Source organism: Liolophura sinensis, chromosome 1 (genome assembly GCF_032854445.1).
Source record: "Liolophura sinensis isolate JHLJ2023 chromosome 1, CUHK_Ljap_v2, whole genome shotgun sequence".
Lineage (NCBI taxonomy): Eukaryota > Metazoa > Mollusca > Polyplacophora > Chitonida > Chitonidae > Liolophura > Liolophura sinensis.
The window spans coordinates 43,057,251-43,078,309 of NC_088295.1; the positions used below are offsets into that span (position 1 = coordinate 43,057,251).

Below are 21,059 nucleotides of genomic sequence, written 5' to 3' on the forward strand. Positions count from 1 at the left end.
TCCAAAAATACCACAAACAATTCATCATTTCCCTGTCGATTATATCACATACACTTCTACGCAATAATATTTATTTGTTATCCTAATGACAGTGTGTGTGAGTAGCTGTTCCGAAGAGCGTATCCTGTCTCTCATTAATTAAATACAAGTATTCAAGTCAAATGATATTTCCTAATTTAGGAGCCTACATAAACATAAGTCAACTTTTCAAAAACGCTTTATGCCAAAACTTTTAACAAATATGTATTACTTTGAAATTAACAGCCACCTTTCACGCACGCGGACTTACATACAGTTCTGCGAATGCCTGCCATACCAAATACGGCTGGGTCACTGAGTAACATGGCCTGGTTACGAAAGTTGTAGGTCACCACTACAAGTGACTAAGATTCACTAAGATTGAGTGGTACGAATATTGACTCATTACTTTCGCCACTATCCGCACCGGTGCATCTTTCTAGCGGATTTAGACACATTAATTTACATACATGACATGAAAATCAAAGAAAAACGAAATCTTTATCTCAACATAAAACAACTCAAAACACGCGCGCCACCTAGTGGTCACAACATGTATTGACGTGAAAGGCGACAAGGTATGAGTCGCCATTTCTATAGAAACTGTCGAAAATAACTGGGGTCACGTGATATGTAATTTGGAAAAGGACAGCCAGAGGCGATGAACAACTTTCGAGATGTGGAAATTATGACAGTTAGCAAGGACAATAAATTGGTAAGTGAGTGAATCTAGCAATAAGATGCCTTTCAGGAGGATAAATCTCTACGGAACGAGTTTCTGCCATTTTTCTACTGGTTACAACAACAACAACAGCATTCTGGCAACTCGAGCTGTCGGTCTCGCACCAGTAACATCAATTAACTTAGCCCTCTAACCTGTTGGCGACCTCGGTAGGACAGTTTACCTGTCAACAACATTGTATAAAGTGTTCGTTCCTCCACAAACGTGACCACCTGTGCTCGCCTATACTAGTATATGCTATGTTAATGGCCTTGTTATTTTGTTTTTCGAGAACGATGAAATGTGTAAAAAAAATGTTCCAGTTTCTAGGCCTGGTGAGTATTCATGAAGGTTACACCATCGCTCATGTGTCCCCTGCACGTCAATCAGTTGTCTTTATAGAGCATATAATACTTGAGGTGCAGTGATCTATCCAATCAGAGAAAAAAAAACCTTATATACATGTACAATTGTGCAGATGAAGAATACCTGGCTTAATGTGCCTTCTACCTTTTTAATACCTATTGCATAAGACAGTATCTCCAGCTAGAAACATAACTTAAGTTTGGCACTGTATCTAAGACTGTCCATGTGTGTTCATTTTGGATAATGCACATTTTGTCTTAACCCAGAGAAATAAGATTTAGCCCACCAAAGTCTACTGTACAGTTATTGTTGTAAAATTCTATATTTGTATTGTCAAATGTTTCATCATGTTTTAAATCATTATGTCATGTCTTCTCCTTTTTTATAGGTTTACTTCTAGTGCAATCATCAGACAAGTAAGAATGGAGGCTTGACTGCAGCCATTGAAAAGTGGTGATGGAAGGCACTGATAGAGGGCATAATAAAATTATAACCTCGTTGTCAGCCATGTCCTGATGCCACAGGCCTGTGTTGGCCTGGCTTTGTTGACTTAACTGCTGGCAAGAGGACAACTGTACAAAATTTACATGTATAGCAGTTCCATTACTTCACCAAGGCCGTCTGACCACAGTTATGTAAAGATGCCTGGCATAACAGGTACTTCAGCATCTAGGTTACCATCCTATAAAATGACTTATAACAGTTATCGTAACACTAACACCACCACCAGTGCATTGAAAACTCCGCCCATGCAAAGGACGACCTATGGTGCCACTAGCTCAAACTACAGTCCACTGTCACGAGTTCGACCTCTGCCCTCTGGACCAGGACCTTTGGCACCGGATGGGCGAAATAAACTTCCTTCAGATTTCACAGTGAAGTCCAGAATACGTGCTCCATCTCTAACTCGTAATGGTCCTGTAAGAGTTGACTGTAATAGTGATTGCACAAGGTCTTATTTAAATTACCAGAGTGCATCACAAAAAGGGTCATCCTCGAGTAATTTTTCCCAAAGCAGTTTACATGGACGAAGATCAGGCAGTTTGTTAAATCTGTCTTCATTGAACTCGGACTACGATCGGAATGATCGCTTTGATCACCTTAACAACAACTCCACAACAGCCAAAGCTACTTATGACTATGGCTCTCACTCACGATCATCAAGCCGGTCAAGAATTTATGCTGATTACAGTGACACAGATACCAGTACTAAACCTTATGGTTCTAACAGATATGGAGTGCAACGACGGAGTAGTATTGCTACCAAGGATGAATATACTCGGGGTAGTACTTTTGAGAGATCACCAGAACCAAGGGTTACAGTTACTGCAACGTATAAGTCAGATTATCCTTCTTCTGTGCGGAGAAGTTCAGTGAGAGAAAATGGTATTGTCCCTACAAACCGCAGGTTTCACGAGAAAGATGACGGAAGTTACACAGAACAGAACTTGAACAATAACCTGAGTCAGGTGTGTATGGAAATTCTTTACTGCATAGGTGTTAACTTTACTATCAGTCTCTGTAGAGATATATAAACACACTTTAGTAGCAGTAGCATCAGAAACAGTATGGCTGTACCGCTTTTCCAAAAAAAAAAAAAAAAAAAAGGAAAAACATAAAAAAAGGCAATAAAACAAATCAAAGATCAAACCAATTTAATTGCAACCAACCAAGGCCCAAGCACACATATGTGCGCTGTAGACCATCAAGCACATAAAACTACAATGGATCTATGTAAAGAATAAAAAACTCATGAAATGACTTTTGGGGCATCTCCAGTCTGGCATCCCAAGACTTCCGGGGCCTGGGCAGCCCCTGGACCCTCGCCTTTTGTGCTGGCCCTACCACTTTCAAATTGTCAATGCGCCAGAATAATCTATCAATTTCATGTCTTCTCTACAATTATAGGCATCTACCAGGCAGTGGCCACTGTATTTTAAACTCCACATCTCTTGGTTCGTTCAGCATTGCAAGTGTAAACAGGGCATTTATCATCATGTTACCCATGATTATGTACATGTATTGGACAGTTTACTTCATGCTGTAATGCAATTTAGTTTATATTTTAATGTGTCAAAATTCTGTTATACATTTGTGGTCTTTCTTTACTCAGCTATCACTTTCCAATCGACATACCAGGGGTAAAATAGGGTTGCGTAACCTGGGCAACACGGTAAGTGACGAACATTATAGTTTGTTATAAAACAAAATGGGTGTAACAAAAATTGTTCTTAGGCATTAATCTTTTGAAAAAATGTTATGGAAAAATGATTTTGTCATGTCTACTGCTAAATGCTATAGTACCTCTAAGAAACTGTGTTCTGGATATCATTTTATGATATTTCCTTTCACTCATAGGCATACTGCTCATGCTGGCATCCTCCCCTGCATTACGTGGAAAGATCTGCCAGAAACCTGTGAATGGTTGTGGGTTTCCCCATGGGCTTTGCCTGTTTTCCTCCCACCATAATGCTGGCCGCAGTCGTAAAAATGAAATATTCTTGAGTACGGGCTAAAATGGATGTCAGATATGCCTTTCTCTTTCCTATGGAACTACAGGAGAAGAATGAATGATTAGCACCTTTCATCTGTATGGCACTCAACTCATACCACAATAGAAGTCTTACTTATAAAGTGCTAGAGTTCTTTACATGCAAATTTTGCGAGGAAGTTAATAGTTAATAGGAAGTTAATACTTTTAAGGACATAAAAGAGCATTTTTGAGCGTTTTCAAATTCATTAGTTTATAGATCATGGAAATTATATATATACATGTAGTATATTTTAGCAATGTGCGCAGTTGTGATATGACAGTGAATGAAAAAAATAATGCAACTTTATTTTTGTCATTGTGTTATTTATCCTATCAGCTCCCTGCGTTTTACCCATAATTCTGACTTGTTTTTTTTTTCAGTGTTTTATGAACTCCATACTGCAGAGTTTAAGTAATACTAAGCCCCTTTTGGAGTACTGCTTGAATGATGAGTTCCGTTCAGAACTGACCTCCAGTAGCAGTAATGTTAAAGGAGCTCTTTTCATTGGTGAGTCCTGTTGATTTATGCTTGTTTTATTAAGACATGTTTACTGTTTTGACGAATTCACCACTATTGACATGGGTTTCTAAGCATTTGTTACAGCCTGGTACAGCAGTATTACATGTGTTTTCATCATTCTTCTCATCTTATGATCGCCTGTCTTTAACGATAGATCTGGAGTTCAATCCTGAATCAAGTCTAGCCTTGGGCTTTAACATTGGTAATCTTTGCACAAGCTCATTTGGCATGCAGCATAAGAAGAATTTATATTTGATTGGTGTTTTACATAATACTCCATAAGAATAGGCCAATTACTAGTTGGTCCAGTGTCAGTGTAATGTGCCTTAGTGGACATGGCGCTTCAGTTAAGCAGCACTAAAAATATGTTCAGCTTTAAGTGCAGCCTGGTACCAAGATACCGTTGTGGTATAACTGAAAAAATTTTGAAAGCAACATTAAATCCTGTGAAAAAAAACAAAACAATTCTCCTGTAATGATGCAGACCAGATCATTTTTTCAGATTTATCATCAGTTCAAACCACTGACTCTTGAATCTGACTTGCATTTACAAGGTGCAATCATGGATATTGTCATGTGGTTTTTCCTTATAAAAATCTAACTATGAAAAATACTACCCACGACAATCAAATAAATACATACGTGTACATGTATATTTCACAGTGTAAAGAACTAGAGATGCACTCTCAGGGTATTGTTATCGTTCTCTTGATGCTCATGTTTCAGGTTATGCTGGCCTGATGAAGTCCTTGTGGAATGAAGGCAGTGACAGCTATGTCTCCCCAAATAACTTTAAAACCCAGATACAACGATTTGCACCTCGGTTTATGGGATACCAGTATGTTTATACACTTTATTACTTCTGCTGATTTCTCTGGAATGTATCAAAATGCTTTCATTGTTTGTTAATATTTCATTACTTGCAGCCTGTTGATAATTTGTTTTGTGTAATTAAAGGGTATGTTTAATATTACGTGAGCAGCAAAATCAAAACTATACCCAATACATTGGCTTCGTGCATATTTAGAAAATCTGTATTTTACATGAAATGCTTTTTCTAAAGCTTCTCATCACTTTATTATCTGAATATGACAGGAAACACAGTATTTAGGTGGTAGCATTTACTGAGAATCTACTGAGTTAGGTGTAGTGTGTTATGTCATGTGATGTGTGGAAGTGTGCTTAGTTGTTGTTGTATCTACAGACAGCAGGATGCTCAGGAGTTTCTGAGGTATGTGTTAGAAGGCCTCCATGAGGATGTGAACCGTGTGACCACAAAACAGAAACACACTGTACCAGATGAGGAGGAAGAGGACAGACTGAGGTGAGTTACTTACTGTATTTGGCCACGGCTAAGGTGTTCATTCTGCTGCATTCTGAGAGTTTTGTAGATCTTACAAGGACATTTTGAGAGTTCTTTAGAAGGTAGGATGATATAACTTTCAGTACCGAAAATTAATAATTTATTTTCTGTGTTATCTTCAAAAAATGAACTTTCAGGTTGATTTTAGGGCAAATACAGTATGTCTATATTGGATATCTTTCCAATGTCTTGTGCATTTGGATGTTACCTTCAACAACTTTGTGGAAAAAGCTTATACACAAGCTCTCCTGCTATTGAGGTCACATGTTTCAGCCTAACTGTGTGACCTAATTGCCAGTAATTCGGAATCCACACTAGGCTGTCTTATTGCTACTGTCAATGAAAATAATCTGCCTGTCCCCCCTCCCAAAAATGACCACTCTTGTATGCAATTTTTCATAGAATTTCAAATTAGTAGCATTTTAGTGTAAGATCCTTCATTTACTTGCTGTCAGTTATCTCTCCTCTGGTGCTGTGCTAAACCTGTTTTTATTAGCAGACATAGACATGTATGTATATATATATACTAGTATATGTTAATATGTTGCTTGTTTACGTATGGTTTTAGTGACTCTGAAAAAGCCAAGGAATATTGGAGACGTTACCTAACAGTTGACAACAGTAAAATTGTGGGTAAGTATGGACAGTGAGACCTTGTTACACATTTATTGGAAATGTCTTAGCTGTGGTGATTATGATCATTTCATACAACAGTTGTTTCTTTATAGTGTCAATCATTCAAGACTGGCAGTTTGTTCAGGACACACTGGCTTCCTCATAAAAATGACTTGCCATTGTATCAATTAAAAATTCTCACATTTAAGTGTTTGAGGATATAACAGAGCTTGTTGCATGTGTATGCAAGCTTATGGATTCTTTTACATCTCTTGTGCATTTGCCTTCAACAGACATATTCGTAGGCCAGCTAAAGAGTGAACTGAAGTTTGATGCCTGTGGACATAAATCCGTCACCTTTGATCCATTCTGGGATTTGTCTGTACCAATACCTAAGGTGAGTAACCCTCTCTCTCAAATTACCATTAATTTCATATTGTTTATGTTTACGCATCCCTTTTTTTTAAATACACTGTACGAAGTAAGGCGAGGTATTGTGAGAGGGGGAGGGGAAGTGTCGGTGTTGGTGTCCGGTTAAGCTTTTTATTTTTACTCCTGTATAATGGGCTCTCATTCATTGAGTGAAGGTTAAGCTTTGTTGTTTAACTCTCTTATCTAAGGTCTGGTGTGTAAATGCATATACTCGGATGGAAGGTTGAGCTTTTTTTTTTTTTTTTTTTTAAAGTTCTTGTATATTGGGCTATCATACATGGAGTGAAGGTTAAGCTTTTTTTTGTTTCCTAGTTTAAGGTATGGACATTCTAAGATGGCAGGTTAAACTATTTTTTTTAGCTTTTTTTATTTTTTTAGGCAGCCATACTTGGATCTCCAACATACAGCAATAGAAAGTGACATTTTGTTTGTGTTTTTTATATTTCTTTTTGTCTGTGTACATCTACAAAAGGCTTACTGGTGGAACGCAAAACTGTTTAAATGGTTTTAGTTTTATAGGCTCAGTGAATGTTTTTAATAATTTTAATTGATAGACTTTCAATTCAAAACTTTATCGGTTATATGAACTTCAATTTGTTTACTGAAGTAAACACGTTCTCTAGAAATTAAGCCTCCATGCAGGGCAACAATTTCCTATATTTTTTGTTTAAATGAGATTTATGGATTTATGGCCAGATTTTTGAAGTTGAGAAAAGTTTCATGTATTGCTACAATTTTTATGCACATGCCTATCTACGTGTAGGGGAAAAAGAAGAGTAGTGGGTTTCTTTGACGATTTTACCAGATTTGTCACCATTTTCCTGTTTTGTGGACACACATTCAGATTGACTTCATTCTCTTCTCGTGTAAACACGGATTTCTACAAACTTTTCTTACATGGCTACAGTTTCTTATGCAATCACTTGTCTAGATAAGATTTTTGTCTCTCTAGCTAGTTTACCAGATTTGTAGAGTGTAAGAATTTACCTTGGTGTATACCAGCTTATGTGGTGTACACAGTATCTGTAGAAAGCCTTCCACATCTGTATTAGTACTAAGTAGCTTATTACACTGGCAGATGCATAAACCTTCCATGCAGAGAGTGACTTTTCAGCTGATTATTTGCTCAGCCAATCAGAGGGCTGCAGTGCCCATCCTTAGTATACAGATAGCCAATCATGGGAAGCTATTTGCATATCAAAGACCATTCCAGCAAGTTGGTACTCGAACACCCCTTAGTGGAGATTTTTTTACTACCATAGCTCAACATTTGCTCAGCCATTCACAGCTGTGGAATTGTTCATGGATTGCCACATACATTTCATAATTTGCCTATCAAAGACCAGTGCCTCAATTTTGTGCACGAATTCCCCACAGTGATGTCTTTACCACCACAATACTTTACAACCCTGGTCTTTATTCTGATTCCATTGTCTAGTTGACTGCTATAGCATGTGAGCTGATGGGATTCTCTGAATGCCTTGTTTTTCTTTGGTGTAATGTTATAATATTATCAGTTCATTGTTGAAATGTTTGTGTGTTTGCTATTTTATTGTTTGTTGTATTTTTTTTTTTTTGGTTTTTTTTTTGTTGAAAACAGATTTCATCCATAAATATCTAGTGAACCATTGAAGAATTTAATAAATCTTTCCCCTGATTTGTCAGTGTGGGATGTTTAACTTTATCTGATGTTGTTGGGTTGTCAGGGGAAATCATGTGTGACGCTTCAGGACTGTATAAGCCTGTTCATGAAAGAGGAGGAACTGGATGACGAGGAGAGACCAGTAAGTAATGACATGAAAAACCTCATTTTAACTCTGAATAGCCTAAAATTCTGCCCATGAAAGTGCATTAGTAGAGGCAAATAATTTTCATAAAATGTTGCTCTTGGTGCTGAAACTTACATTTTTCCTGAAGGACTTCAAACAAACCTAAAAGCACCTATATAAAACTAATAAAATTGTCATAATCAGGCAAAGTCCAGTTTAGATGTGAGCAAAATATTAGGTCATTTACTGTGCCCAAACTAATTCACAATGCATTCCCCATCAATCAGCTGTCATGTAGTACTTGACATTGTTGACAGTCCAGAGCAAAGCAGCAATTATCATATTAATTTATTTACATTTCAGTTTCAGTTTTGTTAGTTTCATCATTATTAAGTTTATACTTTATACTGTCTTTTGATAGTCCAGAGCAAAGCAATAATTACCATCTTCATTCATTTATATATATATATATTCAAGTGTTATTTGTTTCAATTCTGATAGTTTCATTATTATTATGTAACTTGATATTCTCTTTTTATTTGTTTACAGAGTTGTTCAAAGTGCAAAGAAAGGAGATCATGCAAGAAAGCTTTCTCAATCCAGAAGTTTCCTAAAATCTTGGTTCTTCATATCCTTTTGCCACTGTGTTTTTGTTCAGACGATCTTGGCTAAGCAGGCAGTCATCGTTTCTGATGGCAAATGTGTAATGTACCTGCCTCACCTTATAACTACATTTTTACTGCAGAAGCTGGTGCTTGAGACAGATTAAATGTTCTAGTAAATATCATGGTGAAGTCATTATATAATAAGGAAATGTCATCTATAACATCTGACAGCATCATCTTAAATATTCAGCCTTCTTCAAGACTGATTTTGTTGGTAAGTGAACTGAAAACACTGTTCAACCTGAAGCCACACCTGAAGTTATGAGTTCAAATCATGCACCTGCCTGCTTTTTACCAGGGAGAGATCGTCACTGAACTAAGAATGTTTATCCTGCATCTTCTTCAAAGTTTCAATTGGTTCAGTTTACCAGGTGTGTAGTGTGTTCATATAAAAGATGCACAGTTGGATTTTCATTCAGCAGAACAAGTATTAATATAACAATAATGTTGAATGGAGTTGTGAATATTCCTTGACAGCTGTCATATCTCAAACGTTTCTCTCAAGAAATGTATCGGCGTAAACTGACAGGACTGGTGGAGTTTCCTGTTACGGGACTGGATTTAACTGCATTTTCAGCTGAGACGGGTGAGTTGTCCGGAATTTTCTTTCATGACCATGGCCCGAGCATCAGGCTATGGTTTGTTCTAGCTGTTGAACTAGCACCAGCAGGGTGTGAAGTTCCCCTCAGGACATCATCCACCATGTGACCTCCATTAAGTTTCCATCAGCGACAATGTTAACGTTTAGCGCTGTAGCTCAGTCCAAAACATTCGGTAGCCAATAAGCTTTGGTGCAAAACTGGCCCAGCCTGTGAGAAAGCAGATATAAAAATCTTGACTTAGGTTGACCGTCAAAATCTGGGCCTTTCTGTGCCCGCAGGTGGGAGGGGTGCTGACCAAAGCCAAGGGGACATCACTCGCAGCCTCATCACCACCTGTCTCCTTGTGTCCTCTCACCCAGAATTTCAAATTTCCATCATTTTGATACCAAGCACGCACCTATACACTAAAAATCACAGGCTGGCAGCAAAAAAAGACTTTATACTCTAAAGTACACAGAATTACATTCATTCCTTATGAGAAACAGAAGAGCTGATGGCGTCCTGGTTCCATAAACACATACCTTTTTGATTACCAGTAGTTAAAAATGGGTCGAAGGGGAATAACTCTTGCCATGAAAATTCCTCCTTTATGTGCATGTTTCATTGCTTCGATTTGGCTATATATTAGTCTTATTGCCGACACAGGTTGTGCAGTTTTTAGTACAAGTGCAGTCTTGTGGCTTTCCACCAGGTAATAACATTAAGGGCATGAAGGTAATTGTACAGTCATCTATCCTGGTTTAATGCAAGTGGCCTGATGTCAAACAAATTGAAAAATTATAAAATGTGTAAACCATACTTTAATGTCTATTCTTGTCAGGTGGGCCAAAGATCCTGTACAACCTGTACGCTGTGTGTAACCATTCTGGAGGGACCCATTCTGGCCATTACACCGCTCACTGTAAACACCCGTATGCTGATGAGTGGAACTACTTCAATGATAGCAGGTGAGCTCCACAGTAACTGTTAGCAATAACAGTAGCTCTTACACTGGTGAATTTTTTTTCATACAACATGATTTAATAAATATATGTTCCCACTGGTCCTTGAAAGTATTTGAATTTTGTGGAAAGTCTTTGAAAGCCTGGAAAAAAAGATTTCTTTGATGTCATTGAAGGCACTTGATTTTTCAATGTTTTTGCATTGTATTATGCTTAAATGAACCAAAACATAAGCTATTAAAGTAGTATGCATGTGAAGATTTATGCTTAAACAATGTCCTTAAAAGCACTGGAAAACCGTTCTTCCCTTGGGTAGGAACTTTATTCACCTGTGTCAGTTATGTTGAATTTGTGTGTTAGAACACAACCTTACTGGCTTGGTTTTGTCTCAGTGTGGGAAGTTTTGTGGAGAACACGTGATTCCACCATAAATTGCAAAGTAAAATTGTCAACTAATTTCATTGGTAACACATATTCAGTACTGTGTACGATTCATGTACATAGTGTACGTGGGAAGGTCTGCCAGCAACCTGCGGATGGTCGTGGGTTTCCCCCGGGCTTTGCCCGGTTTCCACCCACCATAATGCTGGCCGCCGTCGTATAAGTGAAATATTCTTGAGTACGGTGTAAAACACCAATCAAAAAAAAAAAACATGTACATAGTATTCAGTTTTGTGACAGATCTTTATGATTCTTTGTTTCAGAGTAACGCTTTCCAATGGTCAGAATGCAGTATCAGCAGAGGCCTATGTCTTGTTCTATGAACTGTCCAGCCAAAGTGCCAGACTGTGAATTCTTCTAACCCTGCTGGTTGGCTCGTCCTGTTGGTTCTTTCATTCTCCTTTTGAATGAGCAATGTGGGTTGTCAATACCACAGTTGAATGATCTGGCTGAGGTTTTTATCCTTCCTATTCTTTTCAATCCTGCCAGAGTTCTGCAAGATTGTCTAATCCTGCAAATCCTTCTGACTATGTCATCCTGTGGATCCTGCTGGCTGGCCCGAACACTTTTCTGCCATTTACTTAGTGCATATTACTAGTCCGTGACTGGCTAATTTACATAATAGCTGACCTCTTGCCTTATCTTTGAAGCTGTAATTATTTACTGTATGTGTTGTTGTACTCGCAGAGATAACTATTTTAATGTGGGTATATGACAAACTCAGACTGAAATTAACAGATAACTTGACATTGTTTAAAAATTTGTCAGAATAATTCAGATTTCAGTTTTAAAATTAAGAGGTACACTTAAGAAAAACTATGCAGACATTAAAAAAAGGAGGTCTCCTTATTCTATTGCGTACATATATTATTATGAAATATGTGAATATTTATGATCGATGAAGTTTTTCAGATTTTTGATGGAGTTTTATCCCCCAAGGTATTTGAAAAGTGCATGTGTTTACATTCAGGTGAACATTATTGGTTGTGTGTTGGTATTGATTTGTAGATGTTTGATGTTTTTGGCCCGGTTTATGTATTAGAATTTTAAGTTGCACATTTAATATTTTGACTGGTCTCATTTGTATAGAACTGATTGAAATAGAATCTGTGTTCAAGTCTGTGTTGTGATACCACACCTAAACAAACTTTTTTTGTAATTTTACAACATAAGGTATTAGAAAATATTGTTGGATATGGGAAAGTTGTTCACCTACATTTGTAACATGTATTATTGCTGAACTTCTTCTCCGTCGTGTCATTCCCTCACACCCCACCCAAACCATCCACCGAATCATTCTTGAATGTGTTAGTTTTGACTTTACCATCTACCTTAATATTATGCATTACACATATTTATGATTAATAATTATTACTTTATCACTATGGGCAGATTTAAGACTTTATGAAGACAATCATAGCACATGTATTTGAAAAGAAGGTACACAGAAGGCTTGAAGTGTGCATCATTGCTATTTGACGAAGGGATTTTTTTTTTCTTTTTAGTTTTAAGGATAGTTTTATTGTGTTGATTAGTTCATAGTTATATCTTATGAAAAAGACAGACATTATTTTCAGTGTTTTTTCTGTTATTTTATCTATACTGGATACAATACTATCTAGTGGAAAAATAAAAAAAAACAAAAGCAGACCTGATGAATATTCTCCTATAAACATTTACTCTAAAACTTATACATAAGCACTGGTGGTAACAACATTTGTATTTCACAGCTGACATTGTTACAAATGAGTGTAAGTTTACACAGCATGTGACCCTCAACCTTGTTAATATTCATTGTTTTTAATACATACAGCATAGGTCTGTATTTTTTACATTGTCATGTCCAGTGGTGGGCTCTCAAGGATTGTTCTATAGTTGTTATAAACACATTTTGTGTTTTTGTTTATGTGATAATAATTTTATAACTAGGCCAGTTATTTTTAGAAAGTTGGTTGAATGATAAATGTAGTCTCTGTTTGATAAACCTTAGTCAAAAAGATGAGGATTACATGAGTTTGACTTGTTTTAATAAAAAATGTTGAAAACTTATTAGAAACGTGTGTTTTTGATTGATATTGGATTGGTAAATTCAGACATATGACCAAAAAACATGCTTATTCTCTTGTAGGATACACAAGTACTGTGTTACCAGTTTGCCCGGAAATGATCTTTGCATACAGTAATGAAGCATAAACTAGCCCTGCAGCTTTGGCCTGAACTGCTTCAGACAGGAAAGATTTCCCATTTGGAACTATTATTCAGTATGACGAGTTGCCCCTGGGCCATATAGTTAAACAGTTGGCCCGTTGAGACTGCCACACTCTTATGTTGGCCACAATGTTCTGTGCTGGAATGTACCTCTCGCTCTTTCAGCTGCAATCCCAAATCCTGATGTTTGTCAGTCACCAGGTGGGGGAACGGCGGTTTTTTTTGAGTTGTCTGATTTCCTCTACATCTATGCAGCTGACAACCCTCGATCATCTAAGCTAAATTACGGCGTTAAACCCTAAACATACCTACATGTATTTTGAACTAAATCAACTGAGTAGGCCTACGGTATTAAATACAAAATATAGTATAAATAATCTCCATGTATGGCTACATACGACTGCGTGGATTATTTCGGTTCAAAGGCAACATATTTTTCTGTTGCTCAACTGGCGAAAGGTGTAAATGTGGGTAATCTTTACCTAAGCAAGACGTCTTCGTGTCAAAGAAAAAAAATATAGATAAGAATTTATCATCTGTGTGACCACACGCCCCCTGAGATAAATGTGTGGGAGGGGCGATGACTTAACAGTTCTACCCAACACTAGAATATGGACTTGTGACGCTTCATATAGGAGAGTGGGTGGGGGCGGGGGGGGGGGGGGGGGGGAGATTTTTGTTGGAAAGGTGGCTGCTTCCTCCAGGGTTCCTACACCCATTATCCTAACGGTCTCCGAAAATTAAAACATTGTTTAGTATACAAAGGGCAAGACACCACTCCAGTCGATTCAAACATGACTTTGGGAGTATTCCGAAGCATATACACAACCAATTTATATTGAGTTAATATATCTACGTCAGTTTCACGATCCTTGGACAGGATGTTGAGCAGTGCAAGCAGTCTTCTTTCTTATAATAACGTCATTTTAAAAGACCCGGTTTTCCCGCGCCTTAAATCTTGTCCCAATTATGATTTTTTTTTTTTTTGGGGGGGGGGGGGGGGGAGTACGGTACAATGTTAAACATGTGAAGAGAAAAAGTAATTCAGTCAATACAAAGTAGTTGAATAGAAGTTTTGAGTCTATGAAATGCTAGAGTGATGATATTTATATAGTAATCATTTAATTCAGCTTTTCAGATCGCTAACTATATAATTTATTTATACATTAGCATCGTCAGCAGAAGCCGAGTTCAAAGGATTCTTTAATTTTTTTATGAAAATCGAGAAAACTTCAGTCACGTTCATATCTCAATTTGGAACGGTTCCACTTCCACACACATGCCGATTTGCGTCGTTCGAACAGAAGATGTTACTCCCTTATCTGTAAATTTGATATAACATGTTATAACATGTGTTACATATGTTCATTCAACTGCTTTCAATCGTGAAAACATTTACTATGTGCTCCAAATGATGACGATTAACTATTTGCTCAGTAGCTATACTACCATGCAATGGCATCTCTCATGCATGGCAGAGCCAGTGGATGTGGAATAGTAAAGGTTTTTGTTCCATGGATACGCCTTTTGAACCTTGATAAGAAGTGCACCAGATGGACCATTGTCTACTGGTAAAATTCGTTTTTTTTTTTAACCTGGTTCGGCTGATGCCATCAAACGATTTAGTGAGTACTGACTTGGATCCAACACTTCGAATCACATGCAGACCTAAAAATTCACGTGCACGCCCTGGAAACACTCGTCTTGCACCTCCTCCGAGCTACATATAGGTTGTTTCATCTGCTGGGAAAGTGATGGCCTGGGTTTTTGGGATTGATAACGGGTTTGTGTTCGTGCTTCATCTTCCAAAGGAGCGGCATACCATCAGTTTATATAGTACTTCGTGAAGTTATAAAGAACGGGCCAAATTTGGAAAGAAAATTTAAGGTGTCTTATTCCACCAAGCCAACGGTCTGTCCCACATGTCCTTCACTGCAATTGCTACTGTCGATGACTGTGGCTTCGGCCTTATGCTGTAGCATTCGTCATTCTCTACCTATCTGGCATCATCTGCAAACATCCATCTCTTCGCAAACCACATATTTGCTGGAAGGTATTTTCTTGCTGGTGATAGGATTAAATCCGTCACTCATGGCGCTTTTTTGGTGGAGCAGGAGGGAACCTGGTGCTGCTTCTCCGCTGGCCGAAGTGTGATAGTATGTACCGTCAAGAGCAATGCGTTGAATAATGACTACCAAAAAAGCTAATTCCAGAAGGGCTCAAAATTGTTTATCCAAGCCTCGAAGGAGGCATGTCTATATATATTGTCGTTAAATACTGTCTCGGATTTTGGCAGATATAGGCTAACGGTACCCTGCTGAAGGCAGATCATAAGGATTGCCTCATAAAATGTTCGACCGCCTCGGTCGCCTAATGGTTATAGCGACCGCCTCGAAGTCTGGAGAACTGGGTTCAAACCCGGGTATGGTCATGCCTTTAAAAATTGTACTTGTTGCTGTCTCGCTTGACGGTTAGTAATGACGGTTAGAGCATGGAAAGGAGGACTGGTTGACCATGCAGGTGTCAGTATAATGTCACAAGTGGCATAACCACGAAAAGATGTATTTATTTATTTGATCGGTGTTTTTACGCCGTACTCAGGAATATTTCCCTTACACGGCTAGCATTATGGTGGGATGAAACCAGGCAAAGCCCAGGGGAAACCCACGACCATCCGCAGGTTGCTGCAGACATTCCCACGTGCGGTTGAAGAGGAAGCTAGCATGAGCTCGATTTGAACGCTAAGCGACCGCTTTGGTGAGAGGTCGTTCTGGGTCATAACGCTGCGCTAGCGCATTAACCAACTGTAAACCCCGAAGCATCCATGCAAATAGATAAGTAAGTTGTTTGGAATATGCCATAGTATGCACAGCGTGATGAAATCTCCACATAAACAGTGGTTATGTCTGTGTAGAAGTTCGTTTGTTTTAAGTTTGTTATACAATATTTGCAATATAGCGTTGCATGTGTAATTCATGCATTTTGTTTCACAAATATATACATTAACAATTATGTTAAATCAGAATTTATATACATTTCAAATACCTGTGCTGCTTACATTTATAGGCTATATCGATCCCGGTGGAAAGTCCAGAACAAACTGTTCCGTTAAACAGGCATGGAGTTCAAATTTAGGTGCTTGTAAGTGAATATATGTATACTAGTCCCTTATTGTAGTCAGGTACAAATAGTTCTGTATGACCATCCCCATCAACGTCAGCATAGGCAATCTCGCCTACTGTATCAGATCCAGTTCCTAAAAATGCTGTTGTGGTATACTTCCAGTTGGTATGACTTTCACTTTCGCTTTCCAATATATAGGCGTTACCGTCGTCGTCACCAGACATGATTATAATGGGTCTCCTGGATATGACAGATAAATATATATCGTTATTTCACAACACGAGTAATGATGTGCTAAGAAAAACTAATGTGACTGAAAACTGTAAGAGTTGAAAGCTCCACCCGTTGATAAAGTTTTTACGGCTGTCCTGTGTGTATATATAAACATATTTTTTGGCATATTAATTATCGATGGTAACGACTACAATTAGAAATGTATAAATGCTTTTTTTTTCAACCAGTAAAAGCTTGCAAGAAACGACTTCGATATGGAAACATTTTGAATAAGGCGCTTAGTCTGACTTCAATAGTTTAGAAAATAAATTTTAAAGATTGTTGTCTCAACATCAATTTGAGGAGTCAATAAGCTAACAATACAACTTCATTTTGGACAAATTGCATGATGCTTACAACCACTCTTAAAAAAACCCAAAACCAGTATATGCCTGACCGCACTCAACGAACTTACTTCTTGCTGGAAATAGGTTCGTGTATAGCGTAAGCTGACCCCAAAGCTCCTGATCGTCCAAAAAGGTTGAAACGCGCGTGGAAACCGGAAGCTAAAATATGCTGTTTGAAAGTGCCAGTCCTGAAAAAAAAAAGAAAATATAAAAAGATCGGCTAGTTGTTCACTTTAAGACTGGATTATATTTCTTGGTTTGTTAGCTCTCCAAAGGTTCTGTTTGTTCGCTCTTGAAAGGTTTTGTTTTTTCGCTCAGAAAAAGTTTTCTTTTTCTCTTCTCCAAAGGTTGTTGTTGTTGTTCTGCAAATGTTAAAAATACACGAACGATTATGGCTTAACACCACATGGGCAATGTTTCAGCCATATCGTGGCGAGATCATATTTAAATCAGGAGGCAGTGACAAAGATGTAAGTGTATAACTTTAACCAGTATTGATTATATGACAACAACGTTTTATGTTACCAGGCTTATATCTGTATTGTCCCATCCAGAATTCCACAGAGAAATTTAATGTAGACATCCAAATAATTCGTCTGAGTCAGACTATACAGACGCATAGTGTACGTATGTATGTATGTATGTATGTATGTGTGTATGTATGTATGTATGTATGTATGTATATATGTATGTGTGCTTGGGGTTTAACGTCGTACTTTTTCAGTCGTATGACGACGAGGAGTCATTAGGTGTGTGTACATATATTGTGTCTTCTTTTGGCAGGGCAAGTCCATGCCGCCAAAGTGCTGCCGCCACTGAAATATCAAGCCGAAGACACCAGACATGAAACCCCACCCAGTCACATTATACTGACACAAGGTCCACCAGTAACATTTTCTTGCTCTATAACTGAGCGCCGAGTAAGGCAGCAGCAAGTAGCCTACCATTTATACAGTTTTTGGTATGACCCGACCCGGGTTTGATACCGAGGTCCCCCGAAGCTCTAGCCATTAGACCACCAAGGCGGTCTTGTGTAGTGTATATGAAGACGTTCCTAACATGAATATTCCTAATTTACATTTACCTTATAACACCATTGCACAAACAACTGATAATAGGCACACACTTTTAGTCTACACCTTGAAAGTCTTGAAAGTTATACTGAACGTGTGCTGTGTTGGATCACAGCCTTAAATTATTTTAGAAACGCATAGGCCTATATATGGTACATGGATATGTATCTGACATAAAATATGATTAGACAATCCTCAATGCGAAATATTCTTCCATTGCTCTTGAACTTCTCACCTAAGAGTAGATGAACAAAAACTGTATATAAAAACATGTTATTCCTCTTAGTCAGTGTAGGAGATTATACCTGAAATCGTCCGGGAATTCATACACATAGATGGCTGCATTGGACTGTTTGTTCGTTGTTACCAGGAGATCCTTCTTGCCGTCGTTGTTCATGTCAGCAAGTTCAACGTCAAACACGGCTCCGATTCTCTTCTCTATAGTACGGAAATGGAGCTGTTGGCAAATCATGCGGACAAAAATATCACAGAAATGTGTCAAGATGCGTTCATAATGTTAGCAATGATGTACGAAAGTCTTCCCAGGTGAAGAACCGAAGCTATGCATCGAAACAGGCATCCGTATACCAGCCGTCGACCGAAATGCAAGGACGTAACCTGGGGATTAAGATAGACTTCTTAATCCCAGACGTAACCTACGTAATTAAAAATTCAATATCGCTGCAGACTATGAACAAATTAGTCGTCGGTTTAATCAGAAAGTTATTGGCACATCTGCATGGAACCTGGTGTGATTTTTCTAAAGAGAGTGAAAACAATTATAAATATTAATTGAACATCTAGTTAGTTTTGCTCAGTAATTTGATCCTGGGCATTGATTACGGTTGACGATTTGTGTATTAGATTCACACAATATGCATGTATAGTACCTGTGAACTGACGGTCCATTTTTTAGATGGCTCGGTGGTCCAAAATATATCAATTCTCTCGGAGAAAAACCCAGCGGTTATAATGGCGTCAAAATCACCTGATGGCGTACTCAAGGTGACTGCCCGAAAATACACATCTGGGCCACTCGCAATGATATGCGAAGTCCAAGGGTTCGCGAATTGGGCAGGCATTTGTTTCCCGGGGTTTTCAAACCACAATAGCTGTCCCTTTGCTCCTCCTAATTCAAAGTAATAAGAAATCATAAATATTTGTTTGTTTCATTGTGTGTTTTTAGACTCGATTTCAGCATTATTTGAGTTTCTTCACCAAGGTCCTGCCTGTACCAGACTGGTATTGACATATTTTACAGTGCTGCCTCACTGATGAATCATATACGAAAGAAAAATTGGAGATGAATGGAGACTTAAACCATGCAAAATGCGACGCGCAAGGCGCCTCATAAACCTGAGTATATAGCTCACTCCATATACATATATATATCCACATATTCAACACAGATGTTAACTAAGGTCTAACCAAGGATGGGTTTCTGTGCTCTGGCGGTTAAGACGTCTAAGTCACCGTCACCATCCATGTCCTTCCAGGCAATTCGGTGGTAGAACCAGCTGGAGTCCGCACCATGGTTGTTCGTGATGTAGTACGGGCCTTTGGGAGGGTTGGAACTGGTGTCGTACAGTGCGATGGAGCCGTGAGTCTTCATCGGCACCAAGAAACCGCCGGCAACAGATATCATCTCTTTGTGAAAGATCGATTCTGAAAGAATAAGGGTTTTTGCAGTTATGGAAGGTTAACTGCAACTTAGAAAATAACTCTAGGTACAGTTTTGAACTTGTCAAAGAGGTTAAAACATCTTTTTCCACTTCCACTGAATGTTTGAATACATGGGTAACCGTTTTTTTCTGATTCACACGCATGCCAAACGATACAAAAGTATATTGTGCATACATAAAAGACGAGACAGTATAATAGCCTCTCTTAGTTTTTGCTCAACTCAGCATTAAAGAAAATATTTACCTGAAACCGAGTCAACTTCATTAGGCCATGTAATTTTGGAAGTTACGACTGTTGGGTGGATGCTTGAGACGTCACTGAGATGGCGTCCCACCTTCTGTACTTGGTAGACGAAGTCAGAAGAAAACGGGATGGCGTTGAAACCAGCGACCATCAGGCTATACTGGTCTTTGACGTCCGAATGATGTTTGTTCCTACTGATGCCTACAAAAGCAGCATGTGGAGCTCTGAAGTGACCTAGCAGTTTAGGGGTCACCTTGGCTTCTGCACCCAGCGCGAGAAGCGTTAGAAAAAGGAACGTCCCAAATTTTCCCGCCATGTTGCTTTCCTCGAAGAGCTGCCGACGTCGTTGTCCAGAAAGTCGCTCAGGTTCTGGTACAAAAGAAACCAGGTTTCTTGGTTTTAAAGTAAATTATGTCATCTCAAGGCCTTGAATTTTAGGTCAAGACCAACAAAAGACAATAAAGTGATCTTTCTTGAGAACAAGAGCAGGTGTCTTTTTTTCTTTTAGAAAGGTTACCTACGCAGGACACATTTAAAACAGTGGTGTTAGAACATTTGTGAGTAAAAAGTATATGCCTTCAGAAGTTATTTATGTAACAATATACAATTTTGGGGCACAAAGAGAGCACTCTGTAGCCCTTTCCTCTGTCATCATATTAAGATACACAAAATATGTGCATAATTATACATTTATTTATTTGATCAGTGCCTATCAGTTAGCTTATTTGATGGCGGTTTATCGTGGCAGAAAACCGACCGTTGCCGAGGACCTGAGGGTCAGGCGACATCAACCCATGCATACACTCTTTTGAAGAGCATCCGTTTTTCATCGGTCGGCCAAGGTCCTTTTCTACTTTGTGATTTACATCTAGCTCCCCCTTTGCAAATTTAAACTTAAACTGAAACCATTCATGGTAATAAGTCACTGAAACCTCAATACTTGACTATAGACTAATCTTGAACCTTTATTGCACTTTTGAGCACCTTGGTCCTGAACTAAATGTGCTATCTGGAATCTGGAATGCCATGTTTTCCTTTAGGCATGTAACGGTAGTAGTTAAGCCACTAATCTCTTCGCGGAGTAGAATCGTGACCACGCATTGCTTTCTTCTCTTATCTAGCC

The 21,059-nt window shown here is 38.4% G+C and overlaps 2 protein-coding genes across 3 annotated transcripts; one reads left to right on the top strand and one right to left on the bottom strand.

Moving 5' to 3' along the window:
• Positions 1 to 565: 565 nt before the first annotated feature.
• On the top strand, positions 566 to 13,035 carry LOC135471447 (ubiquitin carboxyl-terminal hydrolase 2-like). 2 transcript variants are annotated; one of them, XM_064750697.1, is made up of 13 exons: positions 566 to 733; positions 1,494 to 2,574; positions 3,219 to 3,278; positions 4,020 to 4,146; positions 4,885 to 4,996; positions 5,363 to 5,482; positions 6,090 to 6,154; positions 6,430 to 6,533; positions 8,275 to 8,352; positions 8,887 to 8,965; positions 9,487 to 9,588; positions 10,425 to 10,551; positions 11,250 to 13,035. In XM_064750697.1, exons 2-13 carry the CDS (start codon positions 1,693 to 1,695, stop codon positions 11,335 to 11,337), a joined length of 1,944 nt encoding a protein of 647 aa, XP_064606767.1. In that variant the 5' UTR covers positions 566 to 733; positions 1,494 to 1,692; the 3' UTR covers positions 11,338 to 13,035. The 2 variants fall into 2 exon arrangements, with proteins under 2 accessions (XP_064606767.1, XP_064606773.1); XM_064750703.1 differs by lacking the exon at positions 566 to 733 and adding an exon at positions 965 to 1,074.
• Positions 13,036 to 16,115: 3,080 nt separating this feature from the next.
• Positions 16,116 to 20,299, bottom strand: LOC135461796 (uncharacterized). Its single transcript, XM_064739036.1, has 6 exons — positions 19,937 to 20,299; positions 19,439 to 19,675; positions 18,901 to 19,139; positions 18,316 to 18,467; positions 17,006 to 17,125; positions 16,116 to 16,557 (listed from the first exon to the last, which is right to left on the bottom strand). Exons 1-6 carry the CDS (start codon positions 20,250 to 20,252, stop codon positions 16,326 to 16,328), a joined length of 1,296 nt encoding a protein of 431 aa, XP_064595106.1. The 5' UTR covers positions 20,253 to 20,299; the 3' UTR covers positions 16,116 to 16,325.
• Positions 20,300 to 21,059: the final 760 nt, after the last annotated feature.